Genomic DNA, 23,265 nt, shown 5'->3' on the forward strand with positions numbered 1-23,265 from the left:
ACTACATCTATATCTATCATCTATATCTGTCTATCTCTATCTTCACCTGTATATATTTCTATCTATAGCTATAAATCTCTCTATATATCTGTATTTATCTACATATCCATCTACCTACCTATATCTACCTATCATACTCTCTATATCTACATTATTTCTATTTCTCTACATCCTATCCTGCAGAGTACTCATGTTAGCTTCTTTATTTTCTAATGACTTATGTAAGAAGGACTCAGTTGAGTGCCACCCATGGCTAGGATTATTTCTCACTCTCAGCTAATCACGGAAATAGCTTCCTTTGGTTTAGTGACATGACTTTTGGCAAGAGGGACTTTGCCAGCAGCTCAGCAGCTGAAGGAACTGGGGGCCCCAGTTCTGAGGTGGCTATAGGAGTGGTGGTACAGCACCCACCACACATGTCTTGAACTGTTGTGTATGGGATAGGCGTATGCAGTTGGAGGAAACAGAAAGGGGCCTTTCTGTCAGGAGGAAAATCAAGGTAGGGGTCTCATAAGTGAGTAGAAGACTGGCTGTAGGAAAAAGGAAGCAGATAGACCATGAAAAGAGGAGGAAGGGAAGTGTCTTCCTGTGAGTCTTGAATGCTGATCAAACCATATACAATGCACTGCACCATATTCTGAACAAAATATCCTATTATCAACACGTATGACATATGTCTTACATATAGTTTTGACTGATACGAGGGCAGTGATACAGGGGCACTTGTAACCTGGGAGAATATTAATTTGGTTTAGGATCATCTTGTCACGTGTTTTTTCTCAGATACTTTTTATTTTCTAATGCTCAAAAGAACACTGGGATTTCTTTCTTTTTTTTCTTTCTGGACTTTGACTAATATAAGATGATAAATCATCAGCCTGAAAATATGGTGAAGTCTTTGTGCTGAACAATATTCAGGGTTCGTAAACCCAGCGGCCTAGTGACATGTGACATCTTTCCATGACTATGTGCTACAGAGAGCCATATGTTATTATGAAGGAAATACACAGTCCTGTTTCTTGGTTTTGGTTTCTCAGTGAGTGTGAACACAGAACAGGGGTGCATGATGGGAGGTATGGATGATGGGCATTCATTTACACGTGTCTGTAATCAAAATTGGGGTATATGACTTTTTTTACAGTCTTGTAATTTTGTACTTTGGAATGAGAATGGAAAGAGAGGCAACCACGGGTTGGGCTTATGAATGGACGCGGGGCACAAAGCCAGGCCCGACATCCCGTGCATTAGACATTCTTATTCTCTGCTCCATGTCTGGGGCTCATTTTTAAGTTTCTATTCTTAGAAATAGGAGATTTTTCTACTGGATTTTAAAAACTATGCTTACTTTTAGGATTATAGATTTAGGGAAAAGTTATATAAAGCTGGAAAAGATAAAAATTAAGATTCAATGTTTTGGTAATTCAAAATTAGGTCATTGCTTTATAATGCACCATCCCCTGCAAAGGCATGCTTTGTGGTAGCAAATTAGCAGAGCTCTCAGAGGTCTTTAAACTCCACCCCTACAGTTTCTATTTCAGAAATTTTAAGGAAGCTCAGAAACATGTATCGATAACTGCATCTTGCTTGATTTTGAAGCTGGCACTCTCCTGTCTACAATTATATAGACACAAAACATCTTTTGACCTGGGTTCTACTCAAGCCTCTGCACTCAGGTCAGGACATCGAAATAAGAGTAGCCTACTTGATACAGGTTGGTTAAGTCCTGGTGCTACCTGTGGCAAACCAGAATCACATGTGAAGGGGTTAGCTCTACCTCATTATAAATTCAGTGTCTTGTGGAAAACATGAATTCAATATTGCCAGATACCTGATCTTTCAACAGATACCAGGAAGCCAGAATTCTATGGAAATTCTCCTCACATTTATGTGTTGTTAACTAGTCGAACAAACAAACAGAAAGAATACAGATACTGTGTGGCAGATAAGACATATGTTGGATTTAGTTACTGACCTTCTTATTTGATGTATCTGGTCTAATTAAGGGAAGGAATAATGGGCTAAAGAGATGGCTCACCAGTTAAGAGCACTTGCTGTTTTTGCAGAGGACCTGGGTTCAGTTCCCAGCACCCACATGACAGCTAACTCTCTATAACTCCAGTTCTAGGGGATCTGATGTCCAATTCTGGCTTCTGTGGGCATTGCACACATGTGATGTACTTACATAAATGCAGGCAAAACACTCATACATATAAAGTAAAAATAAGTAAGTCAAAAGAGAGGAGAAAAAGATCTGGGATGGTACAAGGTGAATTTCATGCTGTTAGGGAAAGATGTTGTCAGTCTTTCTAGAGCAGTTGCATTTAGACTTTTTCTTTCTTTCTTTCTTTCTTTCTTTCTTTCTTTCTTTCTTTCTTTCTTTCTTTCTTTCTTTATCTTTGCCTCCTTCTCTCTGCCTTTTATTCATTTCTTTTTCAGTTTTTGATATGACAATCTCAGATGTGAATGTTGGCCATCTGCTATTTCTCTCCCTTCCGAGTCCCTTCCTTCTTTCCTTTCTCTCTTTCTTTCTCTCTTTATCTTTCTTTCTTTCTTTCTTTCTTTCTTTCTTTCTTTCTTTCTTTCTCTCTTTCTTTTGTGTGTGAGTTGTGGAGGCTAGAAAGGGGCATTAGAATCTCTGGAGCTGGAGATACAGGCAGTTTGAGCTGCCTGACGTGGTCACTGGGATTCGAACTAGGGTCCTCTGGAAGGGTAGCAAGTGCTCTTAACTGCTGAGCCATCTCTCCAGCCCTAGATAAGTTGTGTTTAAATATCTTGTTTTATAAACTACTTCAGGAACAAAAACACAGTAAAACCATTTGACATATGGATAATTGTAATGAGAAAGATAGAGTATTTGGCATTAGCCTAGATAAAATGGCTCTATTATGATTATTTTCTTAGTGATCCTGGGGTGTGTGTGTGATTTTTAGATTTGGATGGCAACCTATTGCCAACAGTTTCCTTGGGATGCAGTAGGTAACTGGTTGGGAAGGGCACAAAGATTAGAATCTTAACTGCAAAACCGAGGGTAGAGATTATATTGACAACACAGTGCCTGCAGCAGTGATAAGTCTGGCAGCTTAAAAAATCCAAGTGGAGAAATAAGACAGGTGCTAAGATGGGAATCAACACAGTCAGAAACCAGAATCAGAGTTCAGCTCAACACTGGACATTCTTAAAGTGGTAGACTGCACTGGAGAAAAATTAGATATGTCTTGAAGGGTCAGAGTTCTCATTCAAAATGCCCTTTTGTCCCTGGGTCCACAATATTTGAGGATGTCCTCCAACACCTGTCTTCCTTCCTTGCTTTCTTGTGCTGATCCTGGTCAATAAAGTGGTGTAGCAGAAGGCTGGGCTCAACTAAGTTCCCCTCGCTGAACCTGGGTCTTTGGAATATTGCTGAATGTGACTGGAACTGGCGTCCACTATCTCGCCTTCTGCGCCAGAGGCAGGTCAGTTCAGTCAACTGCAGTTGACATCGGCTAGGGATGAGGAACAGGCCAGAGGGTGAAGTGTATCAGTTTCTCACAAACTTGGCTGAGCATCAGTTACAGTTTTGGTTAAAAACCAAAAAATAAAAATGAAAACCACACCATGTAGAGTATAAGTAATGCCTCAGTTGCCAGGAACCTTGAATCTTGGGGACATTAACACACAAAACAGTATTTCTCTCTGATACCATATAAGCTACAGGGTTTGGGGGGGTTATGTGCATCCATGTGATCACCTGAGGACTTAGGATGATTGAAGCTCCATCACTATGTATTTTGAAGATCACTGCATTGGGAAAGAACAGTCAGAACCATGTACTGTTTTTAAAAGCTTCTAGCTAAGCTGATTTGGGTCAGTGGCTCACATTTCCCATTTCAACTGCTAAAGCAAATCACGTGCCCATGCTAATCTTTAAAGGGACAGGAAAATGCGATCCTGACCACAAGTTGATGGAGTACAGAAATAGAAGATGTGTGGATAACCACCACAGCCATCAAGATTCTGTTTCATTCTGTTTTCTACAAATCATTCTAATATCCTAGGTTTGGAAATCCTCAATGTGTTGAATTCGTCTTCAGAGGATCCTCCAAGCTGAGGCTTGAGTCTCTCTTACTTTTTGGTAACACAGGTATAGAGTGTGTGCAGCAACACCAGCAGCAATTTGACCGCCTCTTTCTTTCTTTAAAAATATTTTATTTATGGGGGCTGGAGAGATGGCTCAGCAGTTAAGAACACTGGTTGTTCTTGCAGAAGACTGGGGTTCAAATCCCAGCACCCACATGGCAGCTAACAATTGTCCATAACTCCAGTTCCAGGGGATCCAATGGCCTCTTCTGTCCTTGCCAGCATTGCACGACATGGGTGCACTTACACCCATGCAGGCAATGAATGAGTGTATTGCCTGTATGGGTGTAAGTGCACCTGTGTTGTGCGATGCCCATGGAGGTCAGAAGAGGGCGCCACACTCCCCTGGAGCTGGAGTTACAGATGGTGGTCAGCCACATGTGGGTGCTGGGAATCAACCAGGGTCCTCTGAAAGAGCAGCCAGTGCTCTTAACCACTGAGCCATTTCTTCAGCCCCCACACTTTCCTTTTTTGAGACAGGGCCTCATGTACTCAGACTGGCCTCCAAGTTGCTAAATAGTAGAGAATGATCTTAAACTTCTCATCCTCCTGTTTCCACGCCCTGAGTGCTGGGAATTCAGGTGTGCATCATCATGTTGGGTACGCAGCTGTAGGGACCGAACCCAGGGCTTTGTGCATGCCAGGCAAGCATTCTGCCAGCTGAGCTATATAACCAGCCCTCACCCACCTTTCAAAAGGAACCAAGTGAAAAGTAACTGTATATTTTATTTCTATTAACAGCAAAATACTTCTATAATTTCACATCCCATTGTGTTTAAAAGCACATATATTACAAATAAAGGAACCCCACAAACTTTAAAGATTAGTATTTATCAACACATTTTTTACACATACACAAATATTTTAATATAATGGTATTGGAAATGTTACTCATATAATTTTAGTATGGTTGTAAGTATTAACTAAAAACATTCTTTGAAATTTGGTAAAAACCATATATTTTACAGTCTTCTATTTACATCTGAAATATGTTTAATGTTACAAAAACATTCACTTTGACTTTTAAAATATGTGTACTAGGAGCAGGTATTGAACATATAACCAAAAGCAAACTCAGTTTGCCTTTAAGCTGCACATTCATTGGAATTTCAGGACAAATATTCAGTGTGGCTTGATCAATACCACTCACAAAGAGATCATAGGAAATGTGCAAATTCAGAGGCTGGCAAAATTCTCAAGCTAGCGAGGTAAACAAAAGTATCAACACTGTAAAAACTTCAAATAAATTAAATCTATCTTTTTCTTCCCCGAGATTAGCTGAAAAAATTCAGAAAGTTCTCTGAGAGGGGTGTCGGATGCCACAGAGCTCCTCTCAGACTTCAGCACTGGGTGAGATGGAGACGGTGGGCACAGGTGGGGTCGCCTTGCTAGTTACCCGTGTATAGGGTCGCTCCACTCCGTGTTTTGCTGGGTCGTCCTTGCCCGTAATCTTAAAATGGGACAGAACACAACACACACACATACACACACACACACACACACACACACACACACGAACAGAAATTAATTAATTTTTATATCCTCAAACCCAGAATTAAAACCCAGAACAATGACTTTTCATTCCCTATGGGGTACCAGTAATTTTGGGAAATAAACTTATCAAAGGTGATCTGAAGGATGCTTTTCTCAAGCCCATGGGCTAGTTGTTAACGCAATACTGAAAGTAGCCTCACTATATGCCTTGATTGTAGTTGTAAATTTATGTGTTTAAAGGAAACTTACAAATGCATTTGAGTAACTCTAGGACCTTATTCTATTCTAAAATTTTATATCCTATTTTTATTTTTAAAAAGATCTATTTATTTATTTGTGTGTGTGTGGCTATGCTACAGATGTGAGGGTATGCTACATATGTGAGGGTGCTCATGGAATCCAGAAGAGGGCATTGGCTCCTCTGGAGTTGACTTACAGGTTGTTGTGAACTGCCCAGTGTGGGTGCTGGGAACTGAATTTAGGTCTTCTGGAAGAGCAGCAAATGCTCTTAATCACTGAGCATCTCTCCTGCCTCCCAAAATATATAATTTATCTCATGAATATCTGTCCTAAAAGGGAAAACACTGGAAAGCTCATTTAAATGTGTGCATTAATGGAAATATGAGAAAATTCATCTGATTTTTTGGCAAATAATGTCAATATGTCTAAGTGATACTTTATCAGCTCCATCAAAATAACGATATGTAAACACAGTAACAACAGCCCCACAGAAATCACAGGTACTTCTGAAATGTATCTTTGACAAAAGAGACATTTAGTGAGTATTTTAAATATCTAGCTGTGATGATTTCCCCACTAACCTCACACACTACTCTGCTATGCTCTGACCATTAGCTTCACCTCAGTCCTGAGAGGCGGCTACTACTTCTGTTCCCCAGTGCCCACAAAGCATTTGGTACCTGAGTGTCTCATGCGAGCTACGCATCCTCCTATGGGCAGAGTCCTGCGTAAATAGTTTGGCTGTTAATATGCTCAGAGCGTATTTGAGGCTCTAACAGCATTACATCTTCCCATCTCACGTGCTTGGCACCAGAACAGTATGGCTCTGTTCCCTCCTCTGTGGTTTAAATTTGGTTTTTATTACCACAGCTGACTCCATTCTCCTGCCATTCTCAATGATGCTCAAATGCATGGCAAACGAGCATCTTACATGTATGCTCTGTTAGCATGCTTGTCTGCAGCCCTTTTGGCTTAAGCCAAAGAAAACTCTTTCTGGTTTTGGATTTTGGCTATTTATGAAAGAGTGTGAAATTCTGGCTGCTTTTTAAAGAAATGCCACTACCAGTTCAAATTACTTGTTTTCTTTATCTCCATTTTACACATCGGTATCACTCTATTCCGATTCTATTCTCTCTCTGCATATGTGTATGCGTGTCTCAGTGTGCATGTGGACATCAGAGGACAACTTGTGGGAGTCATTTCTTGTCTTCTACTATGTGGATCCCATGGATTGAACTCAGGTTATCAGGCGCAGTGGCAAGCATTTTTACTCAAACAAGCCATTTGCCAGCCCCTACAGCTTTTTTTCTTTTTCTGTTTTTGAGACGGGGTCTCATGTAGCCCAGGTTGGCTTCAAACTCACTATGCAGCTGATGATGCTCTTGAACTCCTCCCTGCTCTGCCTTGCAAATGCTGAGGTTTCAGGAGTGTTTCCCCACACATAGCCCTACTTCCTCTAATTCTGAAGATTCTTTCCCTAATAGATGACTTCAGGTATTCTAGCTAAGGCTTCTGGGAGGGCATGGTATAATTGATTCTAATTTTCTGTTTCTATGTCTATTGAGTTTAAATGTTTCTAATTTTCAAGCTTTGGTAGAGGAATTCTTTCTCCGATTTCTCTATGTACCCATTTTTAGAGTCTGTGCTTGTGAGAAGAGGCAGAGAAGACATTCCCTTAGGTAGCCACTATGTGACCCCTCCCCACTGATGCTCAGGACCAGCAGAAAAATCATCTTTCTTGTAACAGATACAGTTCTTTTACTAAATAATAAGACCAGTAAAATCTAGCAGGTTGTTTTCTTTGATCAGCTTCCAGGAAGCAGTGTCAAATTATGCTTCTTATAGGAAAGGTTTCATGGAGAAGGAATTATTTTTCTCCTCTTCACTGCCTCATCTTTTTATTTATTTATTTTTCATACTTTGAGCTATCATGAAAATGTTTCAGTACTTTGCTAGAAACAAACTGGGCTTAAATACATTTAGAAGTTGAAGGAGTATGAGTTTTCTTCTTAAAAGCTAAGCTGGTAACTTTGGTCCTGTTGACAGGTCTTAGAATGGCAATGAAGACTTAAAGAATTGCAGGCCCTGTGAAGGTGGCAGGTGAACAGCAAAGGAGAAGTGACAAAGGCCACAGGGGACAGAGTATACACAGAAGAGAAAAACATACCACTTTTGCTCACAGTACTGAGGGAAATGCTAGACACAGAGGAACAGAAGCTGTAGAAGCACGGACCTCGACAGAGCTGCCAGGGAAAAAGAGAAAAGCATTTTTGACAGAAGTCTCAACGTTAGACGTGATTTACAGGAGGAGACAAGCATAGCTTCACATCGTTATCAATGTTTACATCCATTCTCTTCATTTTAATCCCAGATTTAATGATGTCTTCTACGTGTTCAAGGCACGTCCAAGAGTATTTAATTCCTGTCTTCCCTCAGCAATCTCAAACTAACACGACCTTTGCTAGGAATCCTATCTAGGAAGAGTCCTTCATTCCAACAGAAGTCAGCCACCCACCTCTATATTGTGGAGAGTTAAAGCAGTGGGTGGAGGGAGACAGGGCAGAAGGAAGGAAGCCGCAGATGCAAATTAGACTGAAAGGGCCAGTTCTTGTCCTCTGTGATGACACTGCTAGGACACAGGGAAAGGAAAGATAACTAATAGTAAATATTTTTATTTATTCTTTTTATTTTATGTGTATGAGTGTTTTGCCTGCATGTGTGTGAGTGCACCCATGTCATGACCATGGAGTTCAGAAGAGGGCATCCGATCCCCTGGAACTGGAGTTACAGGTGGCACGTGGGTGCTGGGAACATGACCCAGGTCCTCTGGAAGAGCAGCCATTGCTTTTAACTGCTGAGCCATCTCTCCAGCCCCGGTAACTAATATTAAATAAGTGACATCTGACTACTGGAGGGGCTACAGGTGGTGAGGCACCCAAGCAGAGTTAAGAGTTGGATGCTGGAAAGAAAGTGAAGGAAGATTGCTTGAGTTTCTTCCTAAGGGATATTTGGCTCCTCCAAAATAATGACGTTATTGAATGGCCATACTTGTGCAAGGTTTACGGAATACGACGGATACACGCCCAGGTTTATGAATGACTTGATTATGGAGTAGAGTATGATACACATATATATGTAGACCCCCCTTGCCCCACCCCCATAATGGACACCTGCGGGAGGCCTAGCATCTGCCAAGGAAGTGAAGTGGAAGGCTTGGAGGTAGGGCCGTTGAGTCCTGAGGTTCTTTCTGAGCATAGTATAGAGACTCCTAGTGGTGAAAATGCACAACTCCAGCCCTTATCCTGGGGATTATGAAGTCCTCAAGCAGGGATGATGGGGTGGCAGTAGCTTTAACGGGGATCCCGCCTCATGCTCCCCAACATCTAACCAGACCCACGTATTCTAGAAAGGCAAAAGTCCATGTGGCTTGGGACAGTACCTCTGAAAAATTTAGAAAGCATTTCAGTTCTCATTATTTTTCTGTACATGTTTCTGTGCTTTGAGCCAAGGGCTATTGTGCATGGGGGACCGAGGAGCTCAGCAGTGTGGTGCTGATGTAAGGGATAGTGATTTCTGCGGCAAGGAAAGTCTCTCCGGCCTTTATAGCAAAGGATGCTTTCTACCCACGGACAGTGTGCCCACCAGGGCTGCTCACCTGCTCGTTCATGATGGCTGACAGTTCGCTGAGCATGTCCTTATAGTGGGACCTCAGTTCTTCCTGATACTCCAGCTGGTCTTCCTTGATAAGGCGCTCATTGACATCCAGGGCCTGCCCACACGCATCTGCAAATTGTCTTTAGCGACAGCATTAAGCAAATTAAAAGCCATCCATAGAAAGAGACATTGAGTTCAGTGACTTTGGGCTCAAAGCTGGGTTGTGGATAGATTGCCTCTTTGAAGATTAGCTGGGTTGCTTTCTAAGGGAGCTCATGACTCCCTGTATGAAAGAGTTAGAAGATGAACATTTCAACCAAGAGAATCTTACCTGAAGATTTCCTTCAGTAGCTTTACTTGGTTGTCCGGATATTTCTTTGCATTAGTTTCTTCAAGAAAGGCTCGTGCATAGGCCATCGGCCCTGCATTGACCTAAGGGGAGAAGAGACTTGGCTGAGGCTGGTCCCTCTTCACTGTGGAGCCTTCTCTATGGCTGGAGAAGGGGCAGCTGTCTATGCCAAGCATATGGCACCCAGGCACTCTCACCACCTTGTATCCCCACTGCATCTACTGTTCCTTTAACTGGTCACTAACCCATTAATCGGTACATTGGAGCTCTGATCTTCTGCTTATCTTGTCAAATTCAATCATGTGTCAGCATCTTCAAGTTCAATTTCATCTGAATTGAAATGTTCCCCACTGAAGGAAGGAGGGGCACCCATGAGACTCCGGAAGCAAACAAAACCCTCCAAGTGTCAGAGACCTGAAACTTAGAAGTTTCAGCAGCTCCTTCCTCAGGGTTATACAAGCACGAAAAATTGTTAGGAAGAAAGGAGACTCTCCAACTTGCAGAGCTGCCTGTAAGCCCAGCAGGTAGGTCCAGGGATGCAGTTTGTGAGTGATCACCCATGTTGGGGTGGCTTGGTGATTCAGATGCCTTTGCATCATCCATGGTTTTGGAAGTAACCCCTCATCCATACTCCTATAAACAATCCTAATACATTTATTGGTTTGCCAAGTTGGACTTTGGTAGAATCAGTACTAGGTCTGTTGTTTCTCTACCTTGGCTGAGTAGATGTTTGCTTACCTCTCCCCAGAAAAGCCTCAACACAGGCCTTCTGCCCTTTGTCACGTTTGCATACTGCCCAAGCTGCTCTTTTAGTAATAGCTTTGGAAATGAGATTCCCTGCTGTTAACTTAAATGATTTTCCTCCAGTTAAATTTGATATTTGTGACATCAAATGTTTGATGTGCCTGTTGGTTTTCTTTTCTATCAGCACTAAAATAAACACAGAGCTGCTGTGAAAACACATTCCGCAGGGGTGCTGGTGTGTGCACTGTCCTGGCAATCCCTACTCCACTGTACTCTTCTTGAAAGACTCACTAGGATTCTGGTCCAAGAAGACATTTATCAGTTTTGATGAATGATGCACAACCAGGTTGTTTTTATAATTTTATTTTTTGCAGTGCTTGGGGATGACCCCAGGACTTTGCACGTGCTAGGTACATGCTGTACCACTGACCTCCACTCCCAGCCCTACAATGCCAGCTTCTATTCCCACTCATGAATATGAGCTCACATTAGTGAAGTAGCTCCTTTTCCTTGGCATGAACAATCTGTTAACATGGCTGTGGGGTTTGGGAAGTGTGACGGTCAGCTTTGTCAACTTGACATAACTTAGAATCACCTGGGACAAGAGTCTCAGTGGGGGATTGTCTACATTGCATTGGCCTGTGGGCATGTCTCTAAGGAACTATCTTACTTAAATTAATTGATGGGGGAAGATGCAGTCCACAGTAGGCAGTACTATTCTCTAGGCAGGGCGTTCTGAAATGTGTGGCTGGAGAAACCCAGCTGAGCAAGCAAGTGAGAGTATGTGGATTAATTTCCCTTTGCTCTTAACTTTAGATGTGACATGACTAGGTAACTGAAGTTTCTGCCTTGACTTTCTCACAATGATGGTCCGTAACCTAGGATTGTAAGTTGAAATAAATCCCCTTTTGCCTTAAGTTGCTTTCTTGCCAGGGTATTTTATCACAGGAACAGAAAGGAAACCAGGATAGGAAGGTAGTGGCCTGTGATTACTGGGCATCTCTAGATGTTTCCAGTTGGCTCTCCAGGTCCATTCTTCAATCAGCTTTGAGTCTAGGAAACTGACTGTCTAGAACAGGGCAATGGCTATGTTCCCTTCAGGCTTGGGTTTCATTTGTTTATTTTTGTCTTTTTGAGTCAGCCAGGAGAGACACAGACAAGAGGGTGGGGGAAAGGTAAGAGTACCAGAGCCAACATCACTGATTTTTCCTTTTGTTACAGGTGAAACAGTGGGGGAAGAGCCTGGATTTCTGTAAGATATTTATTTATCTTTCTTCTCTCTTGAATTGAAAAAAATTCTTATTTTCTGATGTTACATTTATTTTTCTTTTTTAACTTCTTTTGGGGGTATCTTTATTTTGCGTGCGTGCGTGTGTGTGTGTGTGTGTGTGTGTGTCTGTGTCTGTGTGTGTCCATGTGGGGGTCAGAGGATAACTTCTGGAGCCAGTTTTCTGCTTTCACCATGTAGGTCCTAGAGAGCAAACTCAGATCTTCAGGCTTGGCGGCAACTGCCTTTATCCACTGAGTCATCTTCCTGCCATCTTTTTCCTTTCTTTTGTTTTTTTGTATATTGCTCTGTGCTTGCATGCATGAGTGTGATACATGTGTATGTACAGGAATGTGCACCTGCGTGTACAGGTAGAGGCTAGAGGAGACACTGGGTGTGCTGCTCTGTCACGCTCTGTCTTATTCCCTTGAGACAGGGTCTCTCCCTGAACCTGGAGCTGGGCAAGTAGCCAACACGCTCCTGTGATCCACCTGTCTCCACCACCTGTTTTCCAGTGCTGGGGTTACAGGCCTGCATGAAGCCCTACCAGGATTTCTAGCATGGGTTCTAGAGATTTGAACTCAGGTCTTCATGCTTGCTGAGCCAGCTCTCCAGCCCCAAGACGTTAATACTTGGTCCATTATGGATTTTTAGAATTAATTTTTTGACTTTCAAAAATGGTACATGAAGGTATTTTATGTTGATTCTTGATTAAACTGTGCTCCAGATGAGTACATCACCCTCCTCCCTTCAGTCTGAGCCAGTTTGGGTTACCAAATCCAGCATTTTCCCTGGAGTGCTCCAGCAGATGCCGTGCCTGCCTCTCAGCAGTGGCTTCCTTGCCTTCTCGCTCCCACCCTCCCTCCTGTGCCAGCATCTTTAGTTTTAGGTGTGGTCATCCAGCTGAGTGTGGCTACTCTGCTGGCTTTCCTCCACGCTTCCACACGTCTGAAAGCAGTTTATTATCTTCTGGCCCCTCACCCACAGTGCATGCCCTATGCCTCTTGTCATGGTTCCGATAGCTGATAAACACTAATGCACGTGTTATAAACCACGAAGCATTTTTTGGATGTATTTTGGAACAATTATATAAGGCTGCTCGTGACAGATATGTACAGGAGTGCCCTGTTTATTCATTGGCTAATTTGTTCCTTAGAGTACAAGGAATGGGAGAGTTGATCAGAAGAACTTTATGTCAGCTAATTTAAAGTTATTTCTACAGGTGTTTGGCATTTCCAATTAGACATGATTAAAAAATTATTTGACAGTTTTATATATTTATAAAAGGAATTTTAGTCGTGTTTATCCCGTCTCTCTCATCTCCTTCCCTCTCCCGCTGACACCTTCTTTTCAACAAGTCTTTCTCTTTCCTTTTTATACACAGGTACACTAATTTTCATTATTTCTACCCCTCCCTCTCCCCCTCCAACTCCTGCCATGTTCCGTCCCCCCAAACTCTCTCTCAAATTCATGAATTTTCTCCTATAATTAGCATTGTTTCATGACCTCTTCTCTCTCTCTCTCTCTCTCTCTCTCTCTCTCTCTCTCTCCCTCCATATATACATACATGTATGTATATACTGAATCCGGTTAGTGTATCTCTTATGTTCATAGGACATACATGTATGTATGTACTGAATCCGGTTAGTGTTGCTCTTATGTTCATAGGTCTAGTACTGACCACTTAGGCTTGAACAGCTGTAGGAATGACTTTTATTAATGGACACAGTGTGGACTAATGACTTTTAACTAACTCCAGCAAAACCATGCTCTTGAGTGTGATGATCAAGTCTTCCCCTTGGCAACCGTGGTTTGGTACTCCACCCCCCAAAATAATGAATGAATGTGGGTTTGCTTGAGGATGAACATATCAAGGTGTTTTAGCAGTGCCCACCCACTGAAAGTGGTGGAGGTCAGGAAGGATGCATGACCTTGCATGGATGCGAACTAGGGATGAAAGACCAGATGGTCTACGAGGATTCAGGCAGAGCCTGAACTTGTCCTTCCCCAATGAAGCTGGAAGCTGGAGAAAACATTTTGAACAAATTATGGGTGTGGCCTGGAGTGGCAGAAACAGGGTTCCAGAGACAGCTCCATTGGCATAGGCTCAGGACACAGACAGTTCCATCTGCATAGGTTGAGGGGGCAAGAAAGAGCCATCGGCACAGATCTGGAAGACAAAGGATTCTAATAGCTAGAACTAAGTGTCCTCTGAGTTTGGGCCCACTCCTAAAAACTTAGTTTGAAAGCAAATCCAAATATCAGCGTTCATCTCTCTCTGCTTCCTGACTGTGAATGCAATGTGACCCGCCACTTGACTGTGACCAGCCACTTCATGCTTCTGTTGTCCCACCCCCTTTGTCTTGATTGACAGTACTCTTAAACCACCAACTAAAACAAACCCTTCTTCCCTTACATTGATTCTTCCAAGCTATTTGCTCATAGCAAGGAGAAAAGTAACTAATACAGATGGCATCACAAGTAGCAAGAACGTTTCTTATTTATTTAGGTCTTTTTGAAACAGGGTCTCCCTGTAACCCCAGCTAGCCTGGAACTCTCTATGTAGACCAGGCTGGCCTTGAACTCACAGAGATCCACCTGCTTATGCCTCCCAAGTTCTGGGACTATAGGCATGTGCTACCATGCCTGGAAAATGTTTCTTCTTTTAAAAAATTATTTATTATTTTTATTTTATATGTATATGTGTATTGCCTGCATGTATGTAATGGATGGAAGAGGCTGTCAGATCCCCTGGAACTGGAGTTACAGGCAGTTGTTAGCTGGAGATCCACCTGCTTATGCCTCCCAAGTTCTGGGACTATAGGCATGTGCTACCATGCCTGGAAAATGTTTCTTCTTTTAAAAAATTATTTATTATTTTTATTTTATATGTATATGTGTATTGCCTGCATGTATGTAAGAGCGCCCATGTCGTGCAGCTGTGCAGTGCCCTCAGAGGAGGCAGTTGTTAGCTGCCATGTGGATGCTTGGATTCGAACCTGGGTCTTCTACAAGAACAGCCAGTGTTCTTAACCACTGAGCCATCACTCCAGCCCCAACAAAAATGTTTCTCATAACCCTTTAAAAATATTCCTAGATCATTTTACAGTAGGCTTTACAGCCCAGGTTTAGTCTGTGCTCTGGGCAATTCTTACTGACCTTCACGCTGACGCTGCCCTGGAGTTTGAGTTGTAGTCTGATCATGTCCACGTCATCTGTTGTGCAAAGCTGATTAAGCTCAGAGACTTTTCTGGACATCTCATCAATTGCCACTTCGATAGGATTCAGTTCTGTGCTTGACTGGCTTATGACCTGGATCCTCTTCTTCACGTAAGGGAACAAGTGACTTGCTGCACAAACGCCATAAAAGAGATTTAAAGGGTTAGAGAAAAGTCCCGGGTTCCTCGGAAGGCCTGGGGGATTTCATATTGCTTCAGAGCACAGATCTCATTCTGCCTGTGTGGTTTCCTGGGTGTGGGTTATTTTTCTCCTGTTCTTACACTTCTTACTTTTGGCTCTAGCAGCTTCACCTGGCGTCTTGTCTCACCATCACTAGCTTCACCAGTGTCAGAACTGCAGTAAGACCTTTAGTGTAGCCAGACACCGAACAGATCACAGCATGCCCTGAAATATGTCATGCCAATAAAAGTCATACCAACCCACAGTGAAGACTGATCCAATATTTACAGAATAGAATAGAATAGAAAGAATAGAAGCAAGCTTTGCTCTATTGAATTTTGCTCTAGATGCTTCTTTAACAGAGAAGCTAGGAGTCGGCTTCCTGAAGGTGAACTTTCCCAGTTTAGAAGTCAGTGTGATCTATTTGTTGGCGCTCAGTTCAGAGCTGGGGTCTCTCGAGATGGCTAGAAGTCTCTCCCTCATTCCCCTCTGTGGTCTTCAGAAGCCTAGGCTCTCCTGTGGTCTTAAGTTGTTCTCTCTCTCTCCCTCTCTCTCTCTCTCTGTCTCTCTCTGTCTCTCTGTCTCTGTCTCTGTCTCTCTCTCTCTCTCTCTCTCTCTCTCTCTCTCAGTGTTGTCTTCTCTAGAAATTCCTGCATTACTTAGCTCTTTGTTTTACCTGACTGTGAGCACCCAGAAGGCAGTTGTGCCAGTGCCCAATATCTGATTGGTACTCATTAAGTGTCTGTTGAACAAAGGCCAGGATCACCAGCTTGTAGAATAGAACTAGATGGAATCTAACGGGGTAGTTCAGATCAACGTCTGCCTTCATCTCAGAGAGGAGTGAGAGTTGGTGGCCTCTTGTCCTAATGTACATCATGCCTACCCTGAAGCAGCTGAGGGCAGATCAGGCACAGGAGGAGCGTTCAGTACCTGTGCCTCTATCACTGCAGGATCCCACCACTCTCATGAATATCTAAGCTCAAGGGGAAGGGTGTGCAAACTAACTCTACTGACAATATCTTCTCAAGGGTCTTTCTCTTTTTATTTTGAGATGGAGTCTCATATGTGGCCCAGGTTTGCTTTGAACTCGGGATCCTCCCAACTTCTGGGATTACGGGTGTTCACTACCACACCTAACTAAGGGGCTTCCTCTTAACAGAAAATAAAAAGGGGCATATCTGTTGTTCCCACAAACATCTCTAGTTCAGCACATTTTGGATACTTATCTGCAGGACTTAAGGAATTTGTGTGTGCTGCATGTGGAGGTCAGAGGTCAACCTCAGTTACTGTTCCTCATGAGCCCTCCAACTTGCTTTTTGAAACAGGGCCTTTCATTGGGATAGCGGCTCCCTGATGAGGCTAGGCTGACTGGCCAGGGAGCCCCAGGGATCTTTTGGGATATGCCTCCCCAGTGCTGAGATTACTAGTACATGACACCATGCCTGGTTTTCTAAAACTATTTTATTATTTTTATTTTTTGCGTATGAGTGCTTGCCTGAATGTAAGTGTACCCATGTGATACAATAACAATACCCGTGAAGGTCAGAAGAGGGCACTGGATTCTCCTGAAACCAGAGTTACAGACAGTTGTTAGCTGCCATATGGGTGCTGGGAATCGAACCCAGCTCCTCTGCAAGAGCAGCCAGTGCTCTTAACTGGTGAACCATCTCTCCAGCCCCCAAACTGTTTTTTTTTTTTTTTTTTTTTTTTTTTTTTGTGGGTTCTGGGAATTAAACTCAGGTCCTCATGCTGTGGGGCAAGCATTCTACCAACTAAGCTATTGCCACAGCCCTTTGGTAAGCCTTGACTTATAAGAATATGGCCCAGAACAGGACTGTTTTGGACTGGGGTTGGAAGGTTTTCAGGCAGCTAGGGCTGCACTTACTGGTCAGGACTGTCCTCCGCTTGCACTGCTCAGCCACTCCGCCATGCTTCTTGCCTGACAGCGTGAAGGGTGTCTCGAAGACAAAGCGGTTGATGTTATGGTGCATTTCAAAATCTGTCTTCCTGTCCTCTATTTCCTTTTCTTCAAAGAATGGTGTGACATAGGTCACCTGGATGTAGGCGTATTTGGGGTCCAGGTCCTTGGGGTTTACCTGTGTAAACATATTGTGGGTAAAACAAGAACAGAGAGCCACACGTGCTTTATCAGTTCCTTGCTTCCCTGTGGTGGAGAAAAGGCAGTCGCACCTCTTCAGACCACAAGTGGCTGACCGTGGGCACAAAGTCAGCTCCCCATATGGAACCAGATCATCCTGTGGATCGTGGCCACATAGGGCCTGGCTAAGACATTATTTAAACTTTCATTTATTTCCCTTCTGTAGTGAATATCTAATTGCCTTCGTACAGAATGCAGTCTCTTGAAAATGGAAACATTTTTCTTTGTTCCTCCATGATGCAGCGACATACCTAGACTGATGCCCTTGGCTTAGGGCTTGTGAGGTCAAAGAAATGGCCTTGTTTGTGTAGATTAACTGATTGCATGTTACATGACTGAAAGTTTCTGTATATTCTTAATTTTTTCTTTTTACATTTTTCATGTATATGTGCATATGCATTTTTTTTGCTTGTGTGTAGGCGCACATGTGTGGGTGTGCATTCACGTGTGCATGCACTTGTGGAGGCCCATTTGATGTTGAGAGTGATCTGTAACCGCTTTTCCACATTATTCATTGATGCAGGGCTCTCAGTCAAACCCTGATGATATGGTAATCTTGCTATCCAGTGTGCTCTGGGGAATCCTCTGTCTCTACCTTTGGAGGCTTAAATTACAGACAGGCCACAGAGCCCAACAGGCCTTTACATGGGTTCCTGGGTGATCTCAAGATTCTCACGCTTGTGTGGCAAGTGGTTTAACCAGTTCTAAACACTGAACCATCTCCTAGCCCCAAATATTTTCCATGTCTCAAATTCCTTCTCTTATCAGTGATCAATTGTTGGGAGACCTTTGTTGTGCAAAAGTTGATGCTTCTTCACACCGGCTAGCTCATGTAGCTCGGGATGTGCTGCGGGCTCCTTTGCATAACAAAGTGCTTCCCAGCATCTTTCCTGCCTCTCCTTTTGAGGTATCCGCCATGAATGCCCTAAACATTAACGTGGCCTTTGACTCTGAAAAGGTATCATACCTTCCTGTAAATTCCTAGCAGACAACTGTCTGGCAGAAGCCCACCTTTCACATGCAAAAGCATCTAGCAGCCAAGGCTTTTAACACAACCCCCATGGTATAAAAATCTTAGTCTTCTCTCAATAGCCAGGGGAATTTAGGGAAGCCGGGAATTTAGGGAAACTGGGCCCAGGAATTCAGGGAGATCAGAGATATCAGAGAACTGGGTCTCAGATAATAAAGCTATACAGACTAAAACTAAGCCTTGAGCCTTTGAGTCTTGTGTACCGGCGACCTAACTCCTCCGGAGGGCAGCACCTTCCGTTACCGACCTACGGATACTCTAGCTTCGCCGTCCTTGTGCCTCTTCCCTGTGGGGTTCAGTGGCCAGGAGCCCCACTATCCTGAGGAAAGGCATATGGGTGTATTAAGGGACGGGATTTCGAATGGACAAATGCTCCAGTAGCAGGGAAAGCTCAGCTGCAAGAGAAACTGCGGTAGTCATCAGCTACCGCCACTCCCAGAGACGCGGACCCAAAGCAGCCACCGGGAAGTCTGCGGACCTGCAGGGAGTGAGCATATGGCTGCACCCAGAGAGAGAGCGCAGCTGCCCATAATCAATCATTCTAATTTCTTTGCCAACTCTGTGTTGGTCCATAGGTTTGCCCATACCAAGGAAGACAAGCTGGAAGCCTCAAGAAAATCTGAGGAAATTGCTCAACTTCCCTTTGAGCTGAGAGGGATGGTTCTCAGCCTCTTTTCTAAAGACATCTTGAATTTTAAAACTTCTTTAAATTTTCTCCATCTTTCTATCCATCCATTGCCTTTCCAGTTCTAGAGATGTGAGGAACTATTTGACCATTTTGTAATGCCATTAATAGTTATGTGCTAGTTGGGTATAACTGCAATGATTTTACATGTTAAAATGGAGGTCCAACATGAACCAGTAATGATTACCAGCTGATACTTGGTACTAGAGTAGAATAAAAGTACAGGCTGTTCTGACACCACGCCTGGCATTTTTCTCATCTCACCAGAACTGTGTTTATGCTTTGTGTGCATACGGGTCACTACTGCAATAGTTCTGTCTGCTTTTATAGGGAAGGCAACAGTGCCTTTCAAGCTAATATTTGTAACACTTTGTGCCCAGACCTAGTGACTTTATGCCAACCTCTTCCAAATACCAGCCTTGTACAAGAAGGCAGGAAAAAACACCACTTAGTTTTGTGGCCACTGGTCACAAACAGCCTTTCCACCTTCCTTCTAGTCACATTCTACTATCCAACCCATCTTTCAAAAGCCCGTCACTCTGAACACGCAGGGCCCACTTCTTCCTGTCACTGCATGGGTTGGGCTCCTTAGTTCGCCCATGGCTTCCAGCAAAGACCTTTTCCTCCACAATTCTCAGCTCAAAGATCACCTCCTCTGGGTAGCACTGCCCAGCAAACTGAGCTGTCTACAGCTCCTGCCTGGCTCTTTCCCTGTACTGCTGTGTGATGTCTTTCTCATGGTGCTCCATTGCATTCTACTCAGTCAACTCTTCACAAGTGTTTTCTCTTGATAGCTCATCAACTGGGAGATCTGGAAGGAAGAGGCTCCGAGCTCTAGCTTCTAGTTCAGGGCCTGGCATGCACTAGGAGCTTTCTAGAGGTTGGCTAAAGATCGAGAACACATAAGATCCTGAGTTATTCAACGAGAAGATGTAAGCCTTTGCTTCCTGGAGCTATCAAGAAGTCACTAGATTCTCTCAAGCTCCACGTCATAACAAGTCTGACTCTTCAAGCCTGTGAAGACCTCCTGGACCGAGTAAATAAATATATTCTATGTTTTTCTTCAAGTTCCACCACTGAGTTATCACTTTAACAATTTAATTGCTCTTCAAATGCAAAAATGACCTACAGGAAAAGCAGAGGACCTGGTAAATTGTTTCTAAAATGATATAAAAAGGTTACCCAAGTACAAATTTATGTTTTGACCATTAAAAAACCCTCCAACCCAACCCAACAACTCACTAGTCAAGCAGTAAGCAAAACATCTCATATACTTTGGATAATCATCTAGGAAATTAAAACAATAGCTTCAAAATAAAAAGGGTCAAGTCAAGTCACAGTACTTGCATGAATACTATCTACCTTGTTTGAGTCCTGGATGATTTTCACATTGTCTGCTCCAAATTTGTCTGCATAGAGTTTGAGAAGTCTTTGGGAAATTTCAGAGAGACCTGTCAGCTTCGGTTCTTTATAGATATACTCTTTACCTTCTTCTTCTTCAAAAAATCCCTACGGAAGACACACAATGAACCACTGGTTTCATCAGAGAACTCCATTGACTAATCACAAGCAAAACAAGAAGCCATTTTCTTAGAAGATAATTCAGTCTTTTGATTATCCAAAGCCATTAATTAGCAGCCTATAAAATTTGAAATCAGAAATGAGTGAATAAAATAGATAGCATAAATGACCATTTGTATTGTTATTGTGACCGAAATTAGATATGATATGCCCTAATTACTGTTATTTAAAAATACCTACATTAATGTGACTAGCTAGATAATCATAACTTAATTATTCAGTTTTACACTCCATATAACATAATGTGATAAGCATATTTTAACGTGAACATTCCCTAGCCAGGCAAAGAACTTCATGAATATTTTACACACATTTTCTCTATTTGTAGAAATCAAAGGAAACAGTTGCTTGCATACTATAAATCGGAGGAAGTGTGCCCTCTTGTGGTGGTCTTTGGGAGAACACAAAGTTTTGAGTGATAATAGGTATTTTTCTGGGCATTCATTTACCATTTTAAATAAGGTCTTCTATAGATCTTTAAAAACAGCACAAGTAACATCATGTGCCATGTAATGGTATCTAAATGGACTAACATGCATCCTACATAATCTTGGGTGAAAAAATGACCATTTGTATTGTTATTGTGACAGAAATTACATATGATATGCCCCCGTATTTAAAAATACCGACATTAATGCGACTTCTGGAGACTGAAGGTATAAGCTAGATATCATCATTAACAGGTCATCATTAACTGAATAACTTAATTATTCAGTTTTACACTCTTAAAAAGTTAGACCTTACAGGACTAAAAATAATAACCATGCCGTCATTTTTATTCCATAAGAGCCAGTGAGTTTTAGCCTCTATAAATCTGTTCAGTTTGAAGCCAAGGAAAGGAAAGATGCCATTATCTGGAGAATAACTAAGTGAGAAAATTCTTATAACTCATTCCCTCTGAAGAGACAGAAGCTTGTCTCCTCTCCCCACCCCATGGAGCAGATGTGCTCTCGTAACACTAGAGATGTTTTGAGGGCGAAGAACTACATCATCTCTTTCTTTTGATTGTAGAGTTTACCTGAAAAGAAATGGATTTTGGTGCTGATAAAGCTATAACAATTCCAGTAGTCAAAAAAGAAACAGGAGTATTTCTAAAAGAATAATTTTTGAGGGGCTGGGGAGATGCCTCAGTGTTTAAACACTTGCCAACAAGCATGAGGATGGTCCCAATCCCCAGAACCCACATAAAATGCAGGCAGGGCCTGGTGGTGGTGGTGGAACATAATTCCATCCTTGGTAGGTGGAGATGGGATCCTCAGGGCAAGCTGTCTAGCAAGATTAGCTATGTCAGGAATCTCTGGGTTTGACTGAGAGACCCTGGCTCATTGCATAAGGTGCAGAGCCATTAAAGATGATTCCCAACATAATCTCAGGTATCCACATGCATGTGCCCATACACATACAAACACACACACACACACACACACACACACACACACACACGGGTCTCCCTGTAGCCCCAGCTGACATGGAGCTTGCTATATGTAGACCAGGCTGGCTTTGAACTCCCAGAGATCCACCTGCCTTGGCCTCCCAGGTGCTGGGATTAAAGATGTGCCTTGCAAAAATAATCATTTTTGACTAATAGGTTCATAAAAAATCATGATGAAATGTCCTACTGCTTTGTTTTCTCATGGCTGGTGGGAGGCAATCTAAGAATAATGTTCAAGCTCACAACCACTGCTGAATACTTGCACAGCCCTTGCAAGGCACATAGGTGTGATCATCATTAACAGGTCATTTTATATCATAGAGGGCTGTGCATTTGCAGAAGGCAAGGCTTAAGGTCCATTTCCCAGCTCTGTCCTTGTCAAGCAGGTACTGTCTGCTTGCTTGTCCATCTTTCCAATTGACTTTGGACTTTTAGGACATGTATATTGTTCAATAGCACATGTCTAGCTTTACCTGGCCTTTAGGAGGTGGTTGGGGGGAGGTCACTGTATTCACTGGGTGAGTGAATAGATGAATGAAATTGTTCTTAGAAAATACATCTCTCAGAGAAGTATGTCTCCCTCAAATATACCCCGCAAAGGTCCCACTGTTCTTTATAGAAAGGCCGATACTGAATAAGTCTTTGATAAACATTCAAGAGCCAAGTAGCTGACTTAGACTATTCAATCCTAAACTGCTAGAAGCTGACCTTTGATGTTGAAAGCACAGGGAGCTGGGAAGCGGCTCCTACAATTTCCCAAGCTCTGCAGCCCTGAAAGACCTGATTCTCTATCTGTGTGACGCCTGCCTGCTCCGCTTCACCCAGTGCTGTCTCTGTGGAGCTCTGCCTGATCCAAGGTCAAAAGTTAGTGGTTAAAACTGACAGGCTGACAATCAGAGGAATAGGACTTGGGAAGCCAACCACCAGCATCCCCATAGGGCTGCAGCCTGAGCAACATTTAAAACTTCAATTTCAATGAAAAAATGCCCGAGTTTCAGGAAAATACTCACCTTGTGCCTGTGGCATGAAAGCTAGCACGAAAAGACAGTCACTGAGAACTTTTTCCCTGACAAACTTCTAAATTTGGAGTTAGCAGGAAGCCAGAGGCAGACCTCT

The 23,265-nt window shown here is 42.8% G+C and overlaps 1 protein-coding gene across 6 annotated transcripts in view; it reads right to left on the reverse strand.

Moving 5' to 3' along the window:
• Positions 1 to 4,825: 4,825 nt before the first annotated feature.
• The window catches only part of Dock10 (dedicator of cytokinesis 10), a 302,587-nt gene continuing 284,147 nt past the window's right edge, over positions 4,826 to 23,265 (reverse strand). For 3 of the 6 annotated variants that reach the window (XM_029559987.1, XM_029559986.1, XM_008825827.2), the window contains 7 exons: positions 20,499 to 20,645; positions 17,149 to 17,359; positions 15,024 to 15,214; positions 9,836 to 9,936; positions 9,506 to 9,644; positions 8,018 to 8,093; positions 4,888 to 5,566 (listed from right to left, as the gene is read on the reverse strand). In XM_029559987.1, coding sequence (XP_029415847.1) covers positions 5,505 to 5,566; positions 8,018 to 8,093; positions 9,506 to 9,644; positions 9,836 to 9,936; positions 15,024 to 15,214; positions 17,149 to 17,359; positions 20,499 to 20,645 — 927 coding nt within the window. In that variant the 3' untranslated portion in view covers positions 4,888 to 5,504. Of the gene's footprint in view, positions 5,567 to 8,017; positions 8,094 to 9,505; positions 9,645 to 9,835; positions 9,937 to 15,023; positions 15,215 to 17,148; positions 17,360 to 20,498; positions 20,646 to 23,265 lie in introns of all 6 variants that reach the window. The other 3 variants (XM_029559988.1, XM_008825837.2, XM_008825830.1) reach the window with 1 other exon arrangement.

The sequence above is a fragment of the Nannospalax galili genome, unplaced genomic scaffold (genome assembly GCF_000622305.1).
Source record: "Nannospalax galili isolate Female #2095 unplaced genomic scaffold, S.galili_v1.0 scaffold127, whole genome shotgun sequence".
Classification (NCBI taxonomy): domain Eukaryota; kingdom Metazoa; phylum Chordata; class Mammalia; order Rodentia; family Spalacidae; genus Nannospalax; species Nannospalax galili.